The sequence below is a fragment of the Elephas maximus genome, chromosome 5, assembly GCF_024166365.1.
Source record: "Elephas maximus indicus isolate mEleMax1 chromosome 5, mEleMax1 primary haplotype, whole genome shotgun sequence".
Lineage (NCBI taxonomy): Eukaryota > Metazoa > Chordata > Mammalia > Proboscidea > Elephantidae > Elephas > Elephas maximus.
The window spans coordinates 111428493-111449541 of NC_064823.1; the positions used below are offsets into that span (position 1 = coordinate 111428493).

At 39.9% G+C, this 21049-nt stretch overlaps 1 protein-coding gene across 1 annotated transcript in view; it reads left to right on the top strand.

The window, feature by feature from the left end:
• Window positions 1-21049, top strand: part of CORIN (corin, serine peptidase) — a 320896-nt gene that overhangs the window by 22691 nt on the left and 277156 nt on the right. Inside the window, exon 2 of the mRNA XM_049886291.1 lies at window positions 18115-18259. Within this exon, the coding sequence (XP_049742248.1) occupies window positions 18115-18259 (145 nt within the window). The remainder of the gene's footprint in view (window positions 1-18114; window positions 18260-21049) is intronic.

Here is a 21049-nt window from a genome sequence, read left to right on the forward strand (position 1 = left end):
CCAGGCTTCCAAAACTCACCACTGCATCTTTGTGGCTCCCCCTGGAATCCAGGTGTGCAGTTTGGATTTTGCACCCGGAAGGCTCAGAAGTGAGTCAAAACAGTGCTATATTGAAGTAACTCAAGGCCACTCTGAACGCTCTATGTTCTATTTCCCATCCCAAAGTATGCCCAACCACATGATTCAATGTAGCCTATCAGAGATTCTGTAATGAGATCGGATGGTGTCATAAAGACATTCCAAAGAGAAAGTGAACAAAGTTAGTTCTCCTACGTTTGAATATATACATTATCACCTTCTCAGGTAGAAATCAAAGTGCAAAAATCTAAGTTTGAACAGTTAAAGTTGAATGAAGTTAAAGTCTAAAGAAAGTAAAACGCACATCAAATTCTCTTGCAGAGGTGAACTAAATTTCAAATCCCTAAATCATCGTCCTCAATTTCTTATTCTGTTCAATCTCAGCCATAACCGAGAAGAGCTGGAGTTCCTTTAGCAGCTGCGGCCTCATGGTCTCTCACTGGAATGATGGTTGTTCAACACCAGTACTCAATGTATATTTTTTAAAGGAATCCAAAAAGGTTATAGACCATAAATGTGCAGACCCATTTGTTTTTGTTGTTAGGTGCCGTTTAGGTGTTGTTGGGTGTCAGTTCCAACTCACAGCTCCCCTATGTACAATAAGAATGAAGCACTGCCCGGTCCTGCACCATCCCAGGTCCATAGTGCCAGGGTAAGGAATGGGGAGTGAATCCTGAGCTAGTCACATTATCTCAGGCAATGTTTGCATTTCCAGAGCCTAATTCTTAGTATTGCCCAAGAGCTGAGCAGAGAAGTTCTTGTTTTTAGCTTTGCAATATTGTTAGTCAACAAGTGTTAATTGTCGTGTTTACTTTAACTGGGAGTAATCTGTCAGCAAGAGGTGAACTCTGGCATTATTTTGGCTATAATCTGAGGATATATCTACCAATGCAAATTGTCTTCTCTTCCCTAGACTGACTTTTTAGATATTTAAAACCTTCCCATTTGATGCACTGGGTATCTGGCATCCTGGTGCTGAAATGAGTGTGGGCTCTATCAAATAACAGAGCCTCAGTCTACACTTCCTTGTAATCAAGCACTTGCAGTCGTATACCTTGGAGACTAATTCCATTGTTGATTAGACACCTGCTGCATCTCACTTCTGTCCAGCTAGATAATTACCCTTGTGAGGTTCCTGAACTAATGCTTCAGTAGCCGTTTCTGAAGGCTGTACCTCTTGGGGCCTGTTGAGGGCTGTCTTAGTTATCTAGTGCTGCTATAACAGAAATACCACAAGTGGATGACTTTAAGAAAGAGAAGTTTATTTTTTCATAGTAAAGTTGGCTAAAAGTCCAAATTCAGGGTGTCAGCTCCAGGGGAACTCTTTCTCTCTCTGTTGGCCTTCTCATCAATCTTCCCCTGGACTTGGAGCTTCTCTGCGCAGGTCCAAAGGATGCACTCTGTTCCCGGCACTGCTTTCTTGGTGGTATGAGGTCCACCCTTCTCTCTGCTCACATCTCTCTTTTATATCTCGAGAGATTGCCTCAAGACACAATCCAGTCTTATAGATCGAGTCCTGCCTCACTAACACAACTGCCGCCCATCCTCCCTCATTAACATCGCAGAGGCAGGGTTTACAACACTTCGGAAAATCACACAATACCGGGAATCATGGCCCAGCCGAACTGGTACACATATTTTGAGGGGAACATAATTCAATCCATGACAAGGATGAATACCTTTGCCTTGTGCTCCTTAAAATACTGTTATTCCTTAGCTATTTTGTCTCTGTTTTTTCCCCTGCCTCCTTTTGGAAGGCCTAGCTTAGTTTGCAAACGTTCAACCTGCTTCTTAATTTGGTCTTTTTCCATCTATATTTCATGTAGGTCTAGCACTCTTGCCTGTTTTTGAGTGTTCGCTTTCCTTTTAGGGAGCCCTGGTGGTGCAGTGGTTAAGAGCTACGGCTGCTATCCAAAAGGTCAGCAGTTCGAATCCCCCAGTCTCCCCTTGGAAACCCTATGCTGCTGTTAGTTCTACTCTGTCCTATAGGGTCACTGTGGGTCAGAATTGACTTGGCAGCGATGAGTTTCCTTCCTTTCAGTTTCTCTTTGCTTTCTGGCCCACCACTTCTTTTTCTAACTTTCTCTTCTAGATTTCTTCTGTGAGGTCTTCCATAGTGAGATATATAAAGTCAGTAGATTCAGGGTGTTTTAAAAACTTCCATGTTCAAATAAATCTTGTTCATACTTATCTTTCTCAGTTGGCTAATTCCTACTTAGAAGGGATTCTTCTACTAGACCTCATGTTACCCATGTTTGGACTCAATATCTATTATGGACTGCACAGCTCCGTTTTAATACTTCTCATCTTTGCAGTGTCTTCTCTTATTCCTATTTCCATAAATTTTCTATTACATTCAGTAAGTGCACACACAATACTCATGTACCTATAATAAGTATTGTAATAACTGTGTCACGCTGAACCTTGATGCTCAAGAATTTTTGGAGAATTTTATGTTGATTTCCCAGATCTTAAACTATCCGATCTAGCTAGATTTTCAATAGCCACTTGGCATAGCTGCCCAGTCTTTAGAGGGAGGTCCCTCAGTTGCTATTGCAATAAATTCTCAATCTGTAGCTTTAAGAGGCAATCTTTCAATAATTTCTCAGATACTTGTCCTCTTTGGAGAAGCCAATTCATTGTTCTCTGAGATCTTGCCCCTTCTCCTACATTAGATTTCTTTGGGTTCCAATCATACTTTCTTACCTAGTAACCACCAACACATCTCCTCCTTTTCTAGTTGCTGCGTTAAGAGCACTAAACCTAGGTACAACTCTTTGCCCTTCTGTAGCTGTTTCTCTAGACCTTCAGAATTGTATTTTCTCTGTCATATCTGCTCAGCCTATCTGCTAAAAGTTCAACCTTTCTTTCAAGAAAATCTGTCTCTTCTTTTGGTGCCCCTGGTTGATGCAATTTTTTAATGCACTTGGCTAGTAACCAGAAGAATTGAGGTTTGAGTCCACTCAGAGGCACCTCCCAAGAAAGTCCTGGCGGTCTACTTCCAAAAACTTAGCCACCTAAAACCCTAGATAGTACAGTTCTACTCTGACTGGGGTCATCGTGAGTTGGAATCAACGTGATGGCAACTAACCAGCCAACCAGCTGCCATTGAATCAGTTCTGACTCATGGCGACCCAAGTAGTACAGAGGAGAACTGTACATAGAGTTTTTTAATGGCGCCGACCTTCCAGAAGTAGACTGCTAGAGCTTTCTTCTGAGGCATCTCTGGCTGGATTTGAACCGCCAATCTTTCGGTTAGTAGCTGAACACTCGACTGTTTGCACCACCCAGGGACACCACTGATGGCAACTGGTACTGATTTCATCTCTTTATCCAGCTTCTTCAACCTGTTATTCTGAAAATAAGACTGAAATATGTTTTTCAGACGACTCCATTTCTGCTTGCCTTCCTGAGTTAAACCATTTCTGTAGAGGCAGAATATTCAAGACTTGAGCCTTTCAAATTGCCTTTTGAACCTTTGTTGTTGTTGTTAGGTGCTCTTGAGTATAGTTGCCACATGTAACACAGAATAAAACACCGCCCAGTCCTGTGCCATCCTCACAATGGTTGTTATGCTGGAGCCCACTGTTCAAGCCACTGTGTCAATCCATCTCATTGAGTGTCTTCCTCTTTTCCGCTGACCCTATACTTTACCAAGCATGATGTCCTTCTCCAAGGACTGATCTCCCCTGACAACGTGTCCAAAGTATGTAAGACGCAGTCTCGCCATCCTTGCTTTTAAGGAGCATTCTGGTCGTACTTCCAAGACTGATTCGTTCTTTCTTTTGGCAGTCCATGGTATAGTCAATATTCTTCACCAACACCACAATTCAAAGGCCTCCATTCTTCTTCTGTCTTATTCAATTCATTGTCCAGCTTTCACACGCATATGATGCAACTGAAAATACCATGGCTTGGGTCAGGCACACCTTAGTCTTCAAGGTGACGTCTTTACTTTTCAACACTTTAAAGAGGTCCTTTGCAGCAGGTATGCCCAATGCAATGCATCCTTTGATTTCTTGACTGCAGCTTCCATGGCTGTTGATTGTGGATCCAAGTAAAATGAAATCCTTGACAACTTCAATCTTTTCTCCGTTTATCATGATGTTGCTTATTGGTCCAGTTGTGAGAATTTTGGTTTTGTTTATGTTGAGGTGTAATCTACACTAAAAGCTGTAGTCCTTGATCTTCATCAGTAAGTTCTGTAAGTCCTCTTCACTTTCAGCAAGCAAGGTTGCATCATCTGTATAACGCAGGTTGTTAATGAGTCGTCCTCCAATCCTGATGCCCTGTTCTTTATATAGTCCAGCTTCTTGGGTTATTTGCTCAGCATACAGATTGAATACGTATGGTGAAAATGTGCAACCATGACACACACCTTTCCTGACTTTAAACTAATCCGTATCCCCTTGGTCTGTCTGAACAACTGCCTCTTGATTTATGTAAAGGTTCCTCATGAGCACAATTAAGTGTTCTGGAATTCCCATTCTTCGCAATGTCATCCTTAATTTGTTATGATCCACACAGTCAAATGCCTTTACATAGTCAATAAATCCCAGGTAAACATCCTTCTGGTATTCTCTGCTTTGAGCCAAGACCCATCTGACATCAGCAATGATATCCCTGATTCCGCGTCCTCTTCTGAAACCAGCCTGAGTTTCTGGCAGCTCCCTGTTGATACACTCCTGCAGCTGCTTTTGAATCATCTTCAGCAAAATGTTGCTTGTGCATGATATTAATGATATTGTTCTATAATTTCCGCATTCAGTTGGATCACCTTTCTTGGTAATAGGCGTAAATATGGATTTCTTCCAGTGGGTTGGCCAGGTAGCTGTCTTCCACATTTCTTGGCAGAGACGAATGAGCATTTCCAGTGCTACATCCCTATGTTGAAACATCTCAGTTGATATTCCATCAGTTCCTGGAGCCTTGTTTTTTGCCAATGCCTTCAGTGCAGCGTGGACTTCTTTCTTCAGTACCATAAGTTCCTGATCATATGCTACTTCTTGACATGGTTAAACGTCAACTAATTTTTTTTTTTGGTATAATGGCTCTGTGTATTCCTTCCATTTTCTTGTGATGCTTCCTGCATCGTTTAATATTTTCCCCATAGGATCCTTCAGTATTGCAACTCGAATCTTGAAGTTTTTCTTCAGTTCTTTCAGCTTGAGAAACACTGAGCGTATTCTTCCATTTTGGTTTTCTATCTCCAGCTTTTTGCACATGTCATTGTAATAGTTTACTTTGTCTTCTTGAGCCACCCTTTGAAATCTTCCGTTCAGTTCTTTTACTTCATCATTTCTTCCTTTTGCTTTAGCTGCTCAACATTCGAAAGCAAGTTTCAGAGTCTCCTCTGACATTCATCTTGGGCTTTTTCTTTCTTTCCCATCTTTTCAATGACCTCTTGCTTTCTTCATGTATGATGTCCTTGATGTCATTCCACAGTTCGTCTGGTTTTCGGTCATTAATGTTCAATGCATCAAATCTATTCTTGAGATGGTCTCTAAATTTGAACCTTTGGATTTACAATAATCCCATTGAGTTGTTTTCCTAGTTCACCCCAAGAAGATGAAATACACTATAGTAAAGCCTTTCATTCTTTTTTGTTTGGAAATAGAATCTGTCACCTTTCTATGAATGATTCCATCATTTAAGTCTGAACCAGGGTCAAAGGTTATTTAATTAACAAATCCAGAGTGAGTTTAGTACCACATGATAGTAACTGGCCAGAACTGATGAACAAGCCCTACTTATCTGAAAGGTGTCGGTCTCTTCACTTGTTGGAGAATGTAGTTTAAAACAACATAATCGGCAATGAAACTCAGAGCAGTGTATCTTCAATACCTCCCTAAGACTGGCACAAATAATCAAAGGTAGGAGCTCACTTCTACTTCTCTGGAGCCAAAGGAGCTCAGCTTTGTAGTCTACAGGCAGTATGTTTTGTCCTGTTCACCCCTAGGCCCTACAAAGTTTCCATCCTACCCCAGCCTCACTTGTAACACTGGACTGAGCTACATCTGTGTAGCTTAGGGAGCTTGTTCAGGCCTCTTTCTAGAACCTCTTCCTCATAAACACAGCCTAGTCTATTTTATAGTCTATTTAGCAAACAACTTCTCTCATGGACAAAGCTTCTAGGGGCTGTGATGATTGTCCAAAGTTGAAAATCCCACACGGACCAAGCTTGGTATAGGTTCTCCAAGACTTGAATCCTCATACCCTGCCTTCCCAAGAAATAACAATCACTCTATATGTATTTTTCTCCCAAAATACCACTCAATATTCTTTCTTGAAGTTCCTGGTTCAATGTAGCAGATGTTAGGATTTGAAAGACTTAATAAATTACTCCCTCTTTCCTCCTTGATTGACGTTGACATTAAAGTTCTCTTTTGTTATTGCCAGGCAGGCTGATGGTCACAATTAGAAGACATGATGTTTCCTTTCAAAAAATGTATCATGTCTCTGTGGAAACTCTGAGAGCTTATCTAAAGACCTAATATAGAAAGCAGAGGAGCCCTGGTGGTACAGTCGTCAAGTGCTAACCAAAAGGCAGGCAGTTCAAACCCCCTAGCCAGTCCATGGGAAAAAGATGTAGCAGTCTGCTTCCATGAAGATTTACAGCCTTGGAAACCCTGTGGGGCAGTTCTACTCTATCCTATAGTGTTGCTAGGAATCAGAATTGACTCAATGGCCACGAGTTTGGTTTAATTTTTATAGAAAGCAGGAAGAATTTGCTTATTTAGGACTGTGCCTTGTGTCAAGAATATAGAGCTGACCACACAGTAGGTGCCCAATAGATGCTTGCTAAATGACCTAAGGGATTCTCAACTAGGGAAGCTTGTACTCTAGGGACATTTGGGAATAATATGGGGACCTGTTTATTGGTTATAATTCCTAGGGGAGGGAGGGCATTTATTAGGTGGAGGCTAGGAATGCTAAACATCCTAAAATGTGTGAGACAATCCCAGCAGTGAGAAACTGTCCCGCTCAAAATGCCAATTATGTTACTTCCTTTTGGCTTTTCTTCCTCTCCCAGTCAGTACACACAAGGTTTGATACCCATGGGAATGAATGCTCAATAAATACTATTGTCTTATCTTGGCGTAAAATATGCTGTTATCCTGTTGTTAGTTGCCATTGAGCTGGCCCTGACTCACATTGTCCCTATGTACAACAGAATGATACACCCCATCTCATGCCATCCTCACGGTCGCCATCATGCTTGAGTCCATTGTTGCCTTCCAACCTGGGAGGCTCATCTTCCAGCACTATATCCTACACTATTCTGTTGTGATCTGGAGGGTGTTCGCTGGCTAATTTTCAGAAGCAGATCACTAAGCCTTTCTTCCTAGTCTGTCTGGAAGCTCCACTGAAACCTGTCCGCCATGTGTGAATACTACTGGAATTTGAAATACTACTGGCATAGTTTCCAGCATCAGAGCAACACACAAGCCACTATAGTACAACAAACTTATGGGTTGTGGAATAGTCTTTATTTCCCTTAAAACATAACAATGTGGGCTGCCTTTGCCTGAGTTCACTCCGTGTCCATGGTTAATTTGCTTGCAGTCCTTTTTACATGTCCACATTACTGTCCCCCCCCCCCACCAAGTATTGCAGTCATCTGTGAAGTTGTCTGTCTCCTTGGAGGTAGGCTGTCAACTCCCTGAGGGCAGGGACTGTGTCATCCTCATCTTTATATGTAATATAACCCAGCTTCTGGCTCTGAGTAGGTGCTAAATAAGTACTAGTGAAATAAACCAAATGAGTGAGCTTTTCATATGTAACATAGACGTGTTTTGTAATGGAAACCTTGACATAGAATTTCTCTGTATTTTCCAACTAGAATATTCATGAAATCTAGTGAAGCAGATGATGAATGTTCAATTTGGAATGCACCTTTTTGCTCTAGTTATTCAGAGAGAAATTGCTGCTTCATCTAACATGTAAAAATCCATGCTTGTCCTTTTTTTTTTTGGCTGCAGGATTCCTTTCTGGTAGGTTCAGTAGGTTAACTGTTTTAAACATCTGTTTATATTTTACTTTGCATTGAAATGCCTGAAGTGGATTGTTGTAGAGCATAAAATCCATTTTGCCTTGTATGTTTTCCTTGATCATTTTCAGCTGTAGAAAGTCAATATTTTAGTTCCCTACTCACTTTGCCAATTCGTTTCAATTTTTAAAAGTCACAACATTTCCATTGTTTTAGAATCAGTGAGTCAATTAGGGCTGAAAGATTCAAACAAATTCAACAGCCTCCTTTGTGCTACATGATAAATAGATTTGGCTTCATTTTGCAGTAGGCTGGATGCCTCTGGATTTTGCCGTAGCTTCCTTAGAAAGATTGTAACGTCTAATCGGGATTGGAAATTTAAAACATTTTATGAATAAGTTTCAAATATTTAGTTTCCTGAGGGATGGATAACCCAACCTTCTTTCCCCTTCTATATCCTCTGCTGTTTTCAAAAAAATATACTGATAAAAAATGACCTTTAAGACTCTCGAATATATGCAGAAAGAGTCCTGATGTTTTATCTACTTTAAAAGGAATCTTTTATTACTTTAAGACTTGTGCCTGCCATAAAATGATAACATTGACATGTTGGAGACTGGGGGCAAAGCCATCTCCAAGAAGGATTCAGAATCCTTTTTACTTACCCTGGCTATGTAAGGAGGAGCCTGCGGTTTTTTTCCAAGATCATTTCTATAAGTATTACAGAACTCTGATCCTCCCACACTGCTCTGAAGGAAATGGGGTTTACCTTAAACTGAAAGATTCTCCTTATTGCCTCTGAAGCTAACACCTTGCTTGAACAAAGATTGTAACTTTCCTCCAGGGAAACTGAACTGAACAAGCTCTGGTCTGCGCCTTAGAGAAAAATCAGAACTCAACTTGAAAGAAACATTGTTTTTCAGTTTTCTCTTGCTTTACTAATTTCATTTTATTTTTGGAATATGTGTGGTTGGAGAAGACATTTATTTTTTGTCCCTTATTTACAGATATGGTTAGAATGGGGGATGACTTTATAAGGTCAACTGCATTTCCAGTGGTAGAGACAGTATTCTAGAAGTTGCCTCTAAGGCGTTCCAATCTTCTCTCTCATGTCAGACTTCTGCTAAACAATGCTACCCACTGAAGTGATGCCCTGCTTGCATTCTTATCATCTAGTCTTTTTGACAGAATAAATATTTTGTCAGTATTTAGTTTCTATGAGGCATTGGTTGTTCACTCGTAGAATTCTCACCTCCATGTGGGCGATCTCAGTTCAATTCCCAGCCAAAACACCTCATTTATAGCCACCAACCATCTGTCACTGGAGGCTTGTGTGTTGCTATGATGCTGAACAGATTTCAGTGGCACTTCTAGACTAAGACTAGGAAGAAAGGCCTGGCAATATCTACATCTGAAGATCAGCCCAATAGAAAACCCTATAGATCACAGCAGTCCATTGCAACCGCTCATGGGGATAACGCAGGATGAGGCAGTGTTTCATTCTGTTGTGCATGGGGTCACCATGAGTCAGGGTCAAACTCTACAGCAGCTAGCAGTAACGTTTAGTCTCTACATTGGACTTCCATTTTGGCATGTGTGAATACGGAAATTAGGGGAGGACAATGGGGTGCTATTGTTATTATGTTAATTTTCAAAGGAAAAAATGTGAGTAGGGTTGGCTTGCAGAATCGTGCGTTCTGGTGTGAACTGAGTAATTTCATTTTGAAAGAGTGTGTCAGGTATTTGGATTTTGTATGCTTCAATTAAATGTCAGAAAATGGGATTAAAGGATTTACTGAAAACCAGATGCTTGTTCTTTCTGCCTCTTGGGGCATTAAAAACAAACATCACAACAAAAGACATTTGGGTTTGGCATCATTCGCGGAAGATGATTGTGGAGGCATTTTGCTTATTGGTAGGGCGGGGAGCTAATATTATGGACAATGGACAAATGCTCGGATTGAGAAGTATCTAAATTGTTGATCTCTTAACTCAATAAATCTACTCTCAATTCATGTTAAGCACACTTTCACAATTCACTGAAAACAGTGAAGAAGGCCTCTAGCATTGACACATTTTCCTCTTCACTAAGGGGAACAACAGTGTTCTGGCTCAGTGGCCGCAGAGTAGAGATGGGTTAAAGATGCTCTTCATCTCTAATACAGAAAAAAAAAATTCAAATCACATTGCGGAATGGTGGTTGTGGAGGACGATATTCCAAGCCAAATATCTAGCAGCAAGTGGAGTCTTAGTGTCTGCATTTTTTCAAGCCTGTGGGTGTATTAATATGTGACAGCGTAATACCCCCACAGGTTTTGGAGGGAGCTTCTGTGTCCTGTCAGACCACACCAGTAAGAGTGACCTTAGTATCTTTGCAGATGGTGTCCTGCACTGCTGAAGAAGCACAGGGAAAATGCATTAGTAGTTTATCACCTTCTTACTTAAAGAACGAAAGTACTAAGTGAGTCTCAAACCAATACATAGTGCTGATTTTGGATGCTTTTTTCCCTTATAATTGCCTTTAACACTGTAAGCATATCTTTTGTGGTAGGACAGAAGGTCTTTGAATTCTGCCATGATTTTGCATGCAGTGTCATCCATTAATATGTGCCATCTCATATTGGCTTAAGAATGTTTTGATATTTTGACTTGGTAATATAAACATCTAAGCAATAAATCCACCACCTGTCAGTTAGTTTGTTGTACTGTGGTGGCTTGCATATTGCTATGATGCTAGAAGCTATGTCACTGGTATTTCAAATACCAGTAGCATCACCCATGGTGGGCAGGTTTCAGTGGAGCTTCCAGACTAAGACAGTCTGCCACATGTTGCTCCCGCAGAGCCACTGGTGGTTTTGAACTGCTGGCCTTTTGGTTAGCAGTTGATTTCTTTAACCACTGTGCTGCCAGGGCTCCTAGGAAGAAATCTGCTTCTAAAAATTAGCCAGTGAAAACCTTCCGGGTCACAACAGAATTTTGCCTGATAATAGTGCTGGAAGATAAGCCCTCTCCATTGGAAGGCACTCAAAATACACAGTGGCCACAACAGTGGACTTGGGCATGCCAATTACTGTGAAGATGGCACAGGACTGGGCAACATTTTATTCTGTTGTACCTGGGGTGATCATAGTCAGAGCTGACTTGATGGCAGCTAACAACAATGACAACAAGCAATAAATAAAATTCTAATTAAATTCTCCAGATTGCCATATGAACTAGGATAACTTTGGCTAGTAATACTTACGAACCTAAAATTCACAGACTGTGTTGACTAACCATCCTGTCATGAGAAAGTTCTACAAAATTCCATAATTTTAGTTTAGAAATAGCATCATTTTGGTATCTAAGAAAATCCATAGGTATAGTGTCATATTACACCCGTAAAAACTTATTGCCTTTGTGTTGATTCCAACTCATAGTGACCGTATAGGACAGAGTAGAACTGTCCTATGGGGATTCCTAGGATGTAATCTTTATCAAGCAGAATATTGGGTCTTTTCTTCCTCTTAGTAGCTGGTAGGTTCAAACCTCTGACCTTTCAGTTAGCAGCTGAACACTTAACCACTGTGCTACCAGGTCTCTTTATTGGGTCATATTATGAAGGCAGAATTAACCTTCACATTTCAAGATATTCTCTTAATCAGAAACTGTACTTTGTCTTCTTGAACCACCCTTTGAGATATTCTGTTCAGCTCTTTTACTTCATCATTTCTCTCTTTCGCTTTATCTACTCTACATTCAAGAGCAAGTTTCAGAGTCTCTTCTGATATCCATTTTGGTTTTTCTTTCATTCTTGTCTTCTTAATAATCCTTTGCTTTCTACATGTATGATGTCCTTGATGTTAACCCACAACTCTTCTGGTCTTTGGTCATCAGTGTTCAGTGTGTCAAATCTATTCTTGAAATAGTCTCTAAATTTAGGTGGAACATATTCAAAGTTGTACTTTGGCTCTTGTGTACTTGTTTTAATTTTCTTCAGCTTTAACGTGAATATACATATGAGCAATTGATCCGCTTTGCAGTTGACTCATGGCCTTGTCCTGATTGATGATATTGAGCTTTCTCCATCTTCTCTTTCCACGTATGTAGCCGATTTGATTCCTGAGTATTCCCTCTGGCAAGGTCCATGTTTATAGTTGTTGTTTGTGGTGTTGGAAAAAGGTATTTCTGATAAATAAGTCATCGGTCTTGCAGAATTCTATCATGCAATCTTCAGTGCCGTTTCTATCACTGAGGCCATATTTTCCAACTACTGATCCTTCTTCTTTGTTTCCAACTTTACCATTCCAAGCACCAGTAATTATCAATGCATTTTGATTGCATGTTTGATCAATTTCAGACTTCAGATGTCGGTAGAACTATTCATTTCCTCCATCTTTGACATTAGTGCTTGGTTTGAATAAAACTTGTATTAACTGTTTTTTTGCAGGCGTATGGATATTATCCTATCACTGACAGTGTTGTACTTCAGGATAGATTTTGAAATGTCCTTTTTGATGATGAGCATGATGCCATTCCTCTTCAATTTGTCATTTCTGATAGAGTAGACCATATGATTGTCTGATTCAAAATGACCAAAACAGTCCATTTCAGCTCACTAATGCCTAGGATATTGATCATCAGTTGTTCCATTTTATTTTTTACTTCTAATTTTCCTAGATTCATACTTCGTACATTCCACATTCCAATTATTAATGGATGTTTGCAGCTGTTTCTTCTCATTTTGATATGCTGCATCAGCAAATGAAGGTTCTGAGAGCTTTACTCCATCCACATCATTATGGTCAACTCAACTTTGAGGAGGCAGCTGTTCTTCCATCATATTTTGAGTGCCTTCCAACTGGAAGGACTCATCTTCCAGCATTATATAAGACAATGTTCTGATAATATCCATAAGGTTTTCACTGGCTAATTTTTTTTTTTTTTTTGGCAAAGGTGTAGATCACCAAGTCCTTCTTCCTAGTCCATCTTAGCCTGGAAGCACCACTGAAACCTGTCCACTAAGGGAGACCATGTTGGTATTTGAAATACTGGTGACATAGCTTCCAGGATCACAGCAACGCACAAGCCACCACAGTATGACAAGCTGACAGAATATACCGTGGACTTGCAGAAGAATGAACAAATCTTGTTTAGGAGAAGTACAGTCAAAATGTTCTTTAGAAGCAAGGATGGGGAGACTTCATCTTGCTTACTTTGGACATGTTATCAGGAGGGACCAGTCCCTGGAAAGGATATCAGGCTTGGTAACGTAGAGGGTCAGCAAAAAAGAGGAAGAGGCTCAATGAGATGGATTGACAGTGGCTGCAACAATGGGCTCAAACATACCTACTATTGTGAGGATGTCACAGGACCAGGCAATATTTCTTTCTGTTATACTTGGGGTTGCTGTGAGTCAGAACCAACTTGCTAGCACGAAACAACAATGCTATCTCAAGCTTACCTGATCTTTTGTTGCAATTTAAACAAATACTATTTGAAATAAAAATACTGACATATCTTTAAGTCTGATGCTGAATCTTAGGAAATAGCAAGCTGATATTAGTCTCTTTTCAGAAGTTATCTTTGGATGGGGAGTCCCTGGGTGGTACAAAAGTTATTGTGCTTGGCTGCTAACAGAAATGTTGGAGGGTGTGCAATTCCTAGCCACTTCTTCCCACTCTGAATGAGGAGAGTTTTGTGAGGGGATAAAGCTGTTAGTCCCTAAGGAGGCACGTGGTTCCTTCTGGGTTGAACTCCTGTTTGTTGTAAACTGGTTGTTAGCAGCTCTTCTCATCTCTGAGAATTTTCTGGAAAAACCTACCTACAGAGGCAGCCAGAGGAAACGTAAGCATGATGCAATAGTTTCCTAAGGCTGGCATAACAAAATACCACAATCTGGGTGGCTTGTAAGAACAGAAAGTTATTTTCTCAGTTTGTAGTACAAGTTTAGAGTGCCAGCAGGGCTACATTCTCTCAGAAGTCTAGGGGAAGATCCTTTCTTGTCTCTCCCAGTTTCTGGCAGCCCCAGGCATTCCTTGGCTTACAACAACATAACCCCATCATCACAAGGCTTTTTTCCCTCTGTGTCTCTGTGGGTCTTCTCTCCTCTTTTATAAGGCTAAGACTCAGATTGGATCTGGACCCACCCTACTCCAGTATGACCTCATGTTAACGTAACAGATAACATCTTCAAAGATCTTATTTCCAAACAAGATCATGTTCACAGGTATCCGGGGTTAGGATGTCAGCATATCTTTACGGGGACACAATGCAATGCATAATATATGGTAAAAAAGATGACAAAAACATATAGAAGAAAGAGAAGAGAGGAGAGGGGAAGAGAGAGAGATTGGATATATGATAAAAAGGAGCATGTAAGATTCCTGATAAGGGAGAAGGAGATGGAGTCTGTAACAAAAGTGGTAGAATTAATCTTAAATAGGTGAGGGAGAGTGTCTGTATTGTAACAGAAGAGGAGAAAGATAAAACGAGTGCATAAATGGGCAGGTTTGTAGGGCTTGATTAAGAATTATATGCTTCGAAATATGTGCAGGTCCAATCAGATGCATCGCTCCTTGCCCAAACCATGGAATGCTGTGTCTGGGCTTGACTTAGAGTTTCAGGGATGTGCATAGTTGATTCTGGAAGAGAGGCACCATTTGGAAAGAGGGTTGTTCACAGTCCGCTGAAATTTAGGGCTCATCTGACATTATCCATTAGGCAGTAACGTCTCAGAGTTGCATTGCGTTCAGAGGAACCTCCAAGGACCTCTGAATAATGCAGCATTTGCAGTAATAGTCATAAGTGGCCTTGAGAGCAACGTGAATGTTAGGTACTCAAGAGAGCGATGCTGAACTATTGTATTTCTTTCAAGTTATTTCTTCTTCCTCTCCCCCTGTAAAAAGCAATGTTTCCTAGTCAGTGGAGAAAATATTTGGACTAACCCTGAGTATGGTATTTGGAGTTCAAATGCTTATTGATGTACACTTATATACGATATTAAAATGAGCCTCTAGTGCTTTCTCTACTGACTCTTTACCTATGAATACTAAATGAGAAGTATTTTACCACAAGATTTCAGATAGCACTGAGGCCTTTGTGAATTGCCACCCAAAAAATGATCCCTATAATGTTCCTGTAACCATCGTAACCAAGAAATCCTTTCCGTTGTTATGGAAGTCAAAGAAGCTTCGTAATTCCTTACCTCTCTGAATGTATTTTACAACTCTCTTTTTTACATATCATAGGCTTTTTCAGAGGTGTTTTTCTCAGGATTATGGCTGGCTCTAGTACTGCTCTCTTCACAATGTCTTACCTGATCCTCCATCGAGAAATCATGTTCTTAACTTTTGAATTCCCATGGCACTTCAGCTATAAGTCTTGTGATTGCTTATCATCTGATACTTTGAAATATAGTTATGTTGCTATGTACATATTTTATCTCTCCTACAAGGCTGAGAGCTTTCTGAGGGACCATGGGTCGAAATCATTGTTACATCCGTCACCCTGCTTACTACAATTACTTATATATAGTAGGCATTCAATAACTAATTGTTGAGTAAAGGAAATAGACAGGGATATTATGCCTCTATCTCTGTTGGGCTGCAGTCTCACACTTAGTTTTTAACAAGTAAATGCTATTATATGCCATAAAGTGTGCCGCCCATCCAATGCTGGTGTTGTAATCAATATGCTATTGCATATCTCATGTCACACTGCATCAGCGCCATACCTTATTGCTGTTCAAATTGTAAATTAACTCTGAGTGGCCTCATACTGGTAGTTTAAATCAGGTACAGAGGGAGTATATCGGAAAAGACATTATTGTTGTTAGTTGCTATTGAATGAGTTCTGATTAATGGTGACCCCATGTGTGCAGAGTAGAACTGTACTCCATAGAGTTTTCAAGGCAGTGACCTTTCAGAAGCAGATCACCAGGCCTGAGTAAAGATATTAACTTATAAAATTAAGCCATTCACAAGCTAATATCATAAGTTCCTTCAAATAACATCTCTTGTAGAGAGTTCTTAAAGTTATTGAAAGTGTCATCACATTATGTCGTGAACACTGCTTGCAGTATGTGTCCGTGAACAGGAACGGATTCTGATGTTGGGAACATAAAACACAAAGTGTAGTATTGCAGATGCCTTGCTGTTCAGAAGAACCCATCAAAGTTGTCTTTGTATCAATGGGAAATGATTAAGAAATACTGGTCAGGGAGTCCTGATAATATTACAGGACAATGCTGGTAGAACGACTTCCTGATAATGATAAGGCTCTGTATCAAAAGTCATTCATTTTTTCCTTAATCAGATATTTATTGCAGGAAAGGAACTAACAAACTCGGTGATGAATGGCCTGGGGGTGACGGAGAGGTGAGGAATCCAAATTACCCGGGTACTGGAAAGTGGAATTAATGCACATAAGGAAGTCAGAAGAACTGGTTTGAAGGTAGGAGTAGAGAAAGAGGTTAGTGTTGGCTCCAGACATGTTGAGAAGAGGTGCTGTTAACCGCCCTGCTTTGGAAATATAAGAAATAACTTGAAAAGACATTCAGAGCTTGGGAGAGATTTGGGAAATAGTTGTAGAGAGGTTATAGTTTAAGCTCTGGAAACTGCCAGAGGAGAAAAATGAAGAGTCAAAAGTCCAGGGAGTTCCACGAGAAATGCCTCTGTTAGGGGACCAGGTGAGTTGCCCATAGTGACAAAGCAATTTTAATACATCTCAAACTCCTATTAAAAAGTCATAGCCTTAAGGTAGTTACAGTAAAGTCTGCAAAAACCAGAACTTATATTAGGTGGATATACAAGGAGGAAAACTCAAATATTTTCCACTAAAACGATTACTTCAGCCTAATATGCTCTGAAAGCTGGAACCTGAGTGACGCAGACAGGATCAGTAAATCATCGATATTGCAACCCACACACGAGGAAGTACAGATGTGAAAGCCAGAAACAGTTCCAAGAACTGCAAGAGTTGGAGATGAAGGCTCAGTCATGGTTCTTCGAGAATGCTGAAATTAATTGGCTTCCAGTAGAATGGAAATGGAATAAAAAAAGCTTGGATGATGGGAGCAATTTACAAAGTTTTTAAATAAACTCAACAATAGCATGAAAAAACAAAACTGACGTTACTTGTCATCAGTCACTGCCCCGTCCAATGTTAAATTAATTTTTTTCCCCACCATCCAGGACACTGATCCTACAACCTGTGTATAATGACATTATCCAAAATATTAAACTACAGGAAGCTGTTTCTTCAAAAAGTGATTGCCAACATTGAAATGTGCAGGATTTCACAGACATCATTTCCGGCAAGAGATTGAACTAAGCAGATAAAGACTAGGACTTTATCTTGAACCAACACTGTTGCATCTCGTTATCCTTTCACAAATGGATGGGCTTGTGTGCAGTGGAGGGTGTCCTAAGAGATCATCAGAGTTTAACTGACCAACAGGACAGGTTCTCTCTCATTGTTCAACTTGTCACTGAATACCTGCTCAGTTTTTTTATTAGTTCACCTTGCTGAGCTACTATGGAGTAAAGGCTGAAAGCTTATTTTATCCAGATTGATGCAGATTCAGGTTATGACTAATGAGGCAGATAAGAACGAAGTCTAGATCATGTCCTGCCTACCCTACTCACCAATATTCTTTCACTGTATTAGGAAGTCCTTGCTTACAGCTCTGGGCCAAGGTGGGTTCTTTCTACAGTAATGTATAAAAAACCTACAAAAACCCGTAATGTATAGCCCTTGTGAATAACGCTAAATTGGTAAATATGTTAAAATACAAAACAAAACGTATTATCATGAAAATTAGTGCACTCCTGAGAAATGTTTCAGAAATGGATGATTTGCTTTGCTCTGCATTGGATGTAGCAGTTATTTGTTCATTTCTTAGCATGATTTGGTGACTAACCTCAATTCATGCCCTAAAGCACACACAGTAAATTCCTTTAGAAAAGCTGCTGTTCTGGATGGATAGTTGTACTCTCTAATTTTATGCCATGTATTGTGTTTGTTGTAATATTAAAACCATGCTTCATTTTCCTCCTTCACTTTAGGTCCTGGGAGATGATGACGATAACATGGGTGATGGCTGCTCTCAGAAGCTGGCGATTGCTAAGTACCTCCGTTTTCTATTGCTGGTCCTGATTCCATGTATCTGTGCTCTCATTGTCCTGCTGGTGATCCTGCTTTCCTTTCTTGGTGGGTGATGCCATTATGAAAGAAAAATGAGGTTAAAATTAAAATTAGCATGATTTATAAGAGTGATTTCTAGCTAGTATTTATTTAACCTGAAGTGTCAACTAAATGATAGGGTAGTCTGTTGACTATCTTATACAAATCTGCAGTCCCAGCCACTGTAATTATTTTAGGGTTATCATTATTAATGTTAATTAATGGACTAATGAATTAAAAAACATTTATTGAGTGATTACTGGATAGCTGCCCCACAGGGTTTCCAAGAAGCACTGGTGGATTCAAACTGCCCACCTTTTGGTTAGCAGCTGAATGATTAACCACTGCACCACCAGGGCTCCAGTTAATGGATTAATGAGTTAAAAAACATTTATTGAGTGATTACTAGATAGCAGGCATTGTGAAGGTCCCCGTGGTTAAATTAAAAGATAGTTAAATCAGTCCTTTCTTGGAATCTTTAGAGTTGAGAGGAAGAGATAATTATAACACAAGGAAACATACTGATGATAGAGGTATATACAAGATTCTTTGGGGGCAGTCAAGGAAAGATGCACAGAGAAGTTAACATTTTAGCCTCTGAAACTAAGGTAATAGAAATTCAGGTTAGAAGGCAATACCATAGAAGTCACATTTGGCAGAGAAAATAACAGGTCCAAAAAGTATAACGTCATGAAAGATGGAGACGGATTTCGGAAACTGGGTGAAAGTTTGGTAGTGGTGAAAAATGCAGCTGTTGTTGTTGTTAGGTGCAGTTGAGTCGGTTCCGACTCACAGCGACCCTATGCACAATAGAATGAAACACTGCCCAGTCCTGAGCCATCCTTAAAATCGTTGTTATGCTTGAGCTCATTGTTGCAGCCACTGTGTCAATGTACCTCGTTGAGGGTCTTCCTCTTTTCCACTGACCCTGTACTCTACCAAGCATGATGTCAGGACTGATCCCTCCTGACAACTTGTCCAAAGTGTGTAAGACTCAGTCTCGCCATCCTTCCTTCTAAGGAGCATTCTGGTTGCACTTCTTCCAAGGCAGATCTGTTCATTCTTTTGGCAGTCCATAGTATATTCAACATTTTTTGCCAACACCACAATTCAAAGGCATCAATTCTTCTTTGGTCTTCCTTATTCATTGTCCAGCTTTCACATGCATATGATGCGATTGAAAATACCATGGCTTGGGTCAGGTGCACCTTAGTCTTCAAGGTGACATCTTTGCTTTTCAACACTTTAAAGAGGTCCTTTGCAGCAGATTTACCCAACGCAATGCATCCTTTGATTTCTTGACTGCAGCTTCCATGGCTGTTGATTGTGGATCCAAGTAAAATGAAATCCTTGACAACTTCAATCTTTTCTCCGTTTATCATGATGTTGCTTATTGGTCCAATTGTGAGGGTTTTTGTTTTCTTTATGTTGAGGTGCGATCCATACTGAAGGCTGTGGTCTTTGATCTTCATTCGTAAGTGCTTCAAGTCCTCTTCACTTTCAGCAAGCAAGGTTGTGTCATCTGCATAACTCAGGTTGTTAATGAGTCTTCCTCCAATCCTGATGCCTTGTTGTTCTTCGTATAGTGCAGCTAGATTGATAAATAAACTTCAAATGACAAAGGGCCTTGCTCACCACACTAAACAGTTTGGGCTTCAGCATCTCAGCTGTTAACTTTCAAACTCTATTCCATGGAACTCAAGATTCTGGAGACTCAAGGATAGCACAAATGTTTGCTTTGATTTTTATTTTACAAAACAGATCTTAAACTCACACTCCAACTTTGTATTAGATACCGAATTTTAACAAAGTGGAGATCAGCAACCAAGTAATTTGTGCTGAAAGGTTAATCCATTTGTATATGAATCTTGCTATCTCCCTTTAAATGAACAATATCCTAAGTTTGAAAGGTGAGTGGAAAAATATTGTCATATGTAGCTACCTATCGATAGGAATCGGGATCTTTTTGAACCTGTGCAATCAAATAAAATAAAGAAATAAATAGCAAAGTGATGCTGATCTAATTGTATTACTAATGATTTTGAGTTTTTTAATTTCAGCAAAGGTACCTGTTATTTTCTCATTGATTGATTTACTGAGTTATACATTGAGAACTTATAAAATAAATTAATTCCAAGAAAATATAACATATCTATAAAAATTTTTTTAAATCTATTTATAGATATTAATATCTTACATAATATTTATTTGAAAGTACTATTTAACTGAAATCACTGCTGTGAATGGTGGGTTACCATTGGAGGATTTAACTAAGCTGGGAGAAATCTGATCATACTTGCATTAGGAAAAGATAATAGGTCTGAATGCATTGTAGAGGACTGAATGCAGAAATGAAGACAGGGACATCAGTTTGAGGTTTTGGCCATGGTTCAAGTAAAACATGATAAGAGCTTGAATTAAGGCATTTGCTGAATTCAAATCAACAGGAATCATGACCAATTGGATTTTGGCGTGAAGGAGAGGGGGTGGAGGTTGGCTCATGGATTTCTGGCTTAGGTAACTGGGTTGATTTTGGTGCTATCTGCTAATGTAGGGAGTAAAGGTGGAGGGAGTATCTGGGTGGTACAAACAGTTAATGCACTTGGCTGCTAGCCCCAAAGTTGGAAGTTTGAGTTTTTCCAAGGGTGCCTTGGAAAAAAGACCTGGAGATTCTAGTTCTGAAAAATCAGCCATTGAAAACCCTATGGAGCACAGTTCTGCTCTGACACACATTGGGTCACCATGAGTTGGAATCAACTTGATGGCAACTGGTTAATGTGGAGGTGTGTGGTGTAGGTAGTCGGAGGGCAGATGGTA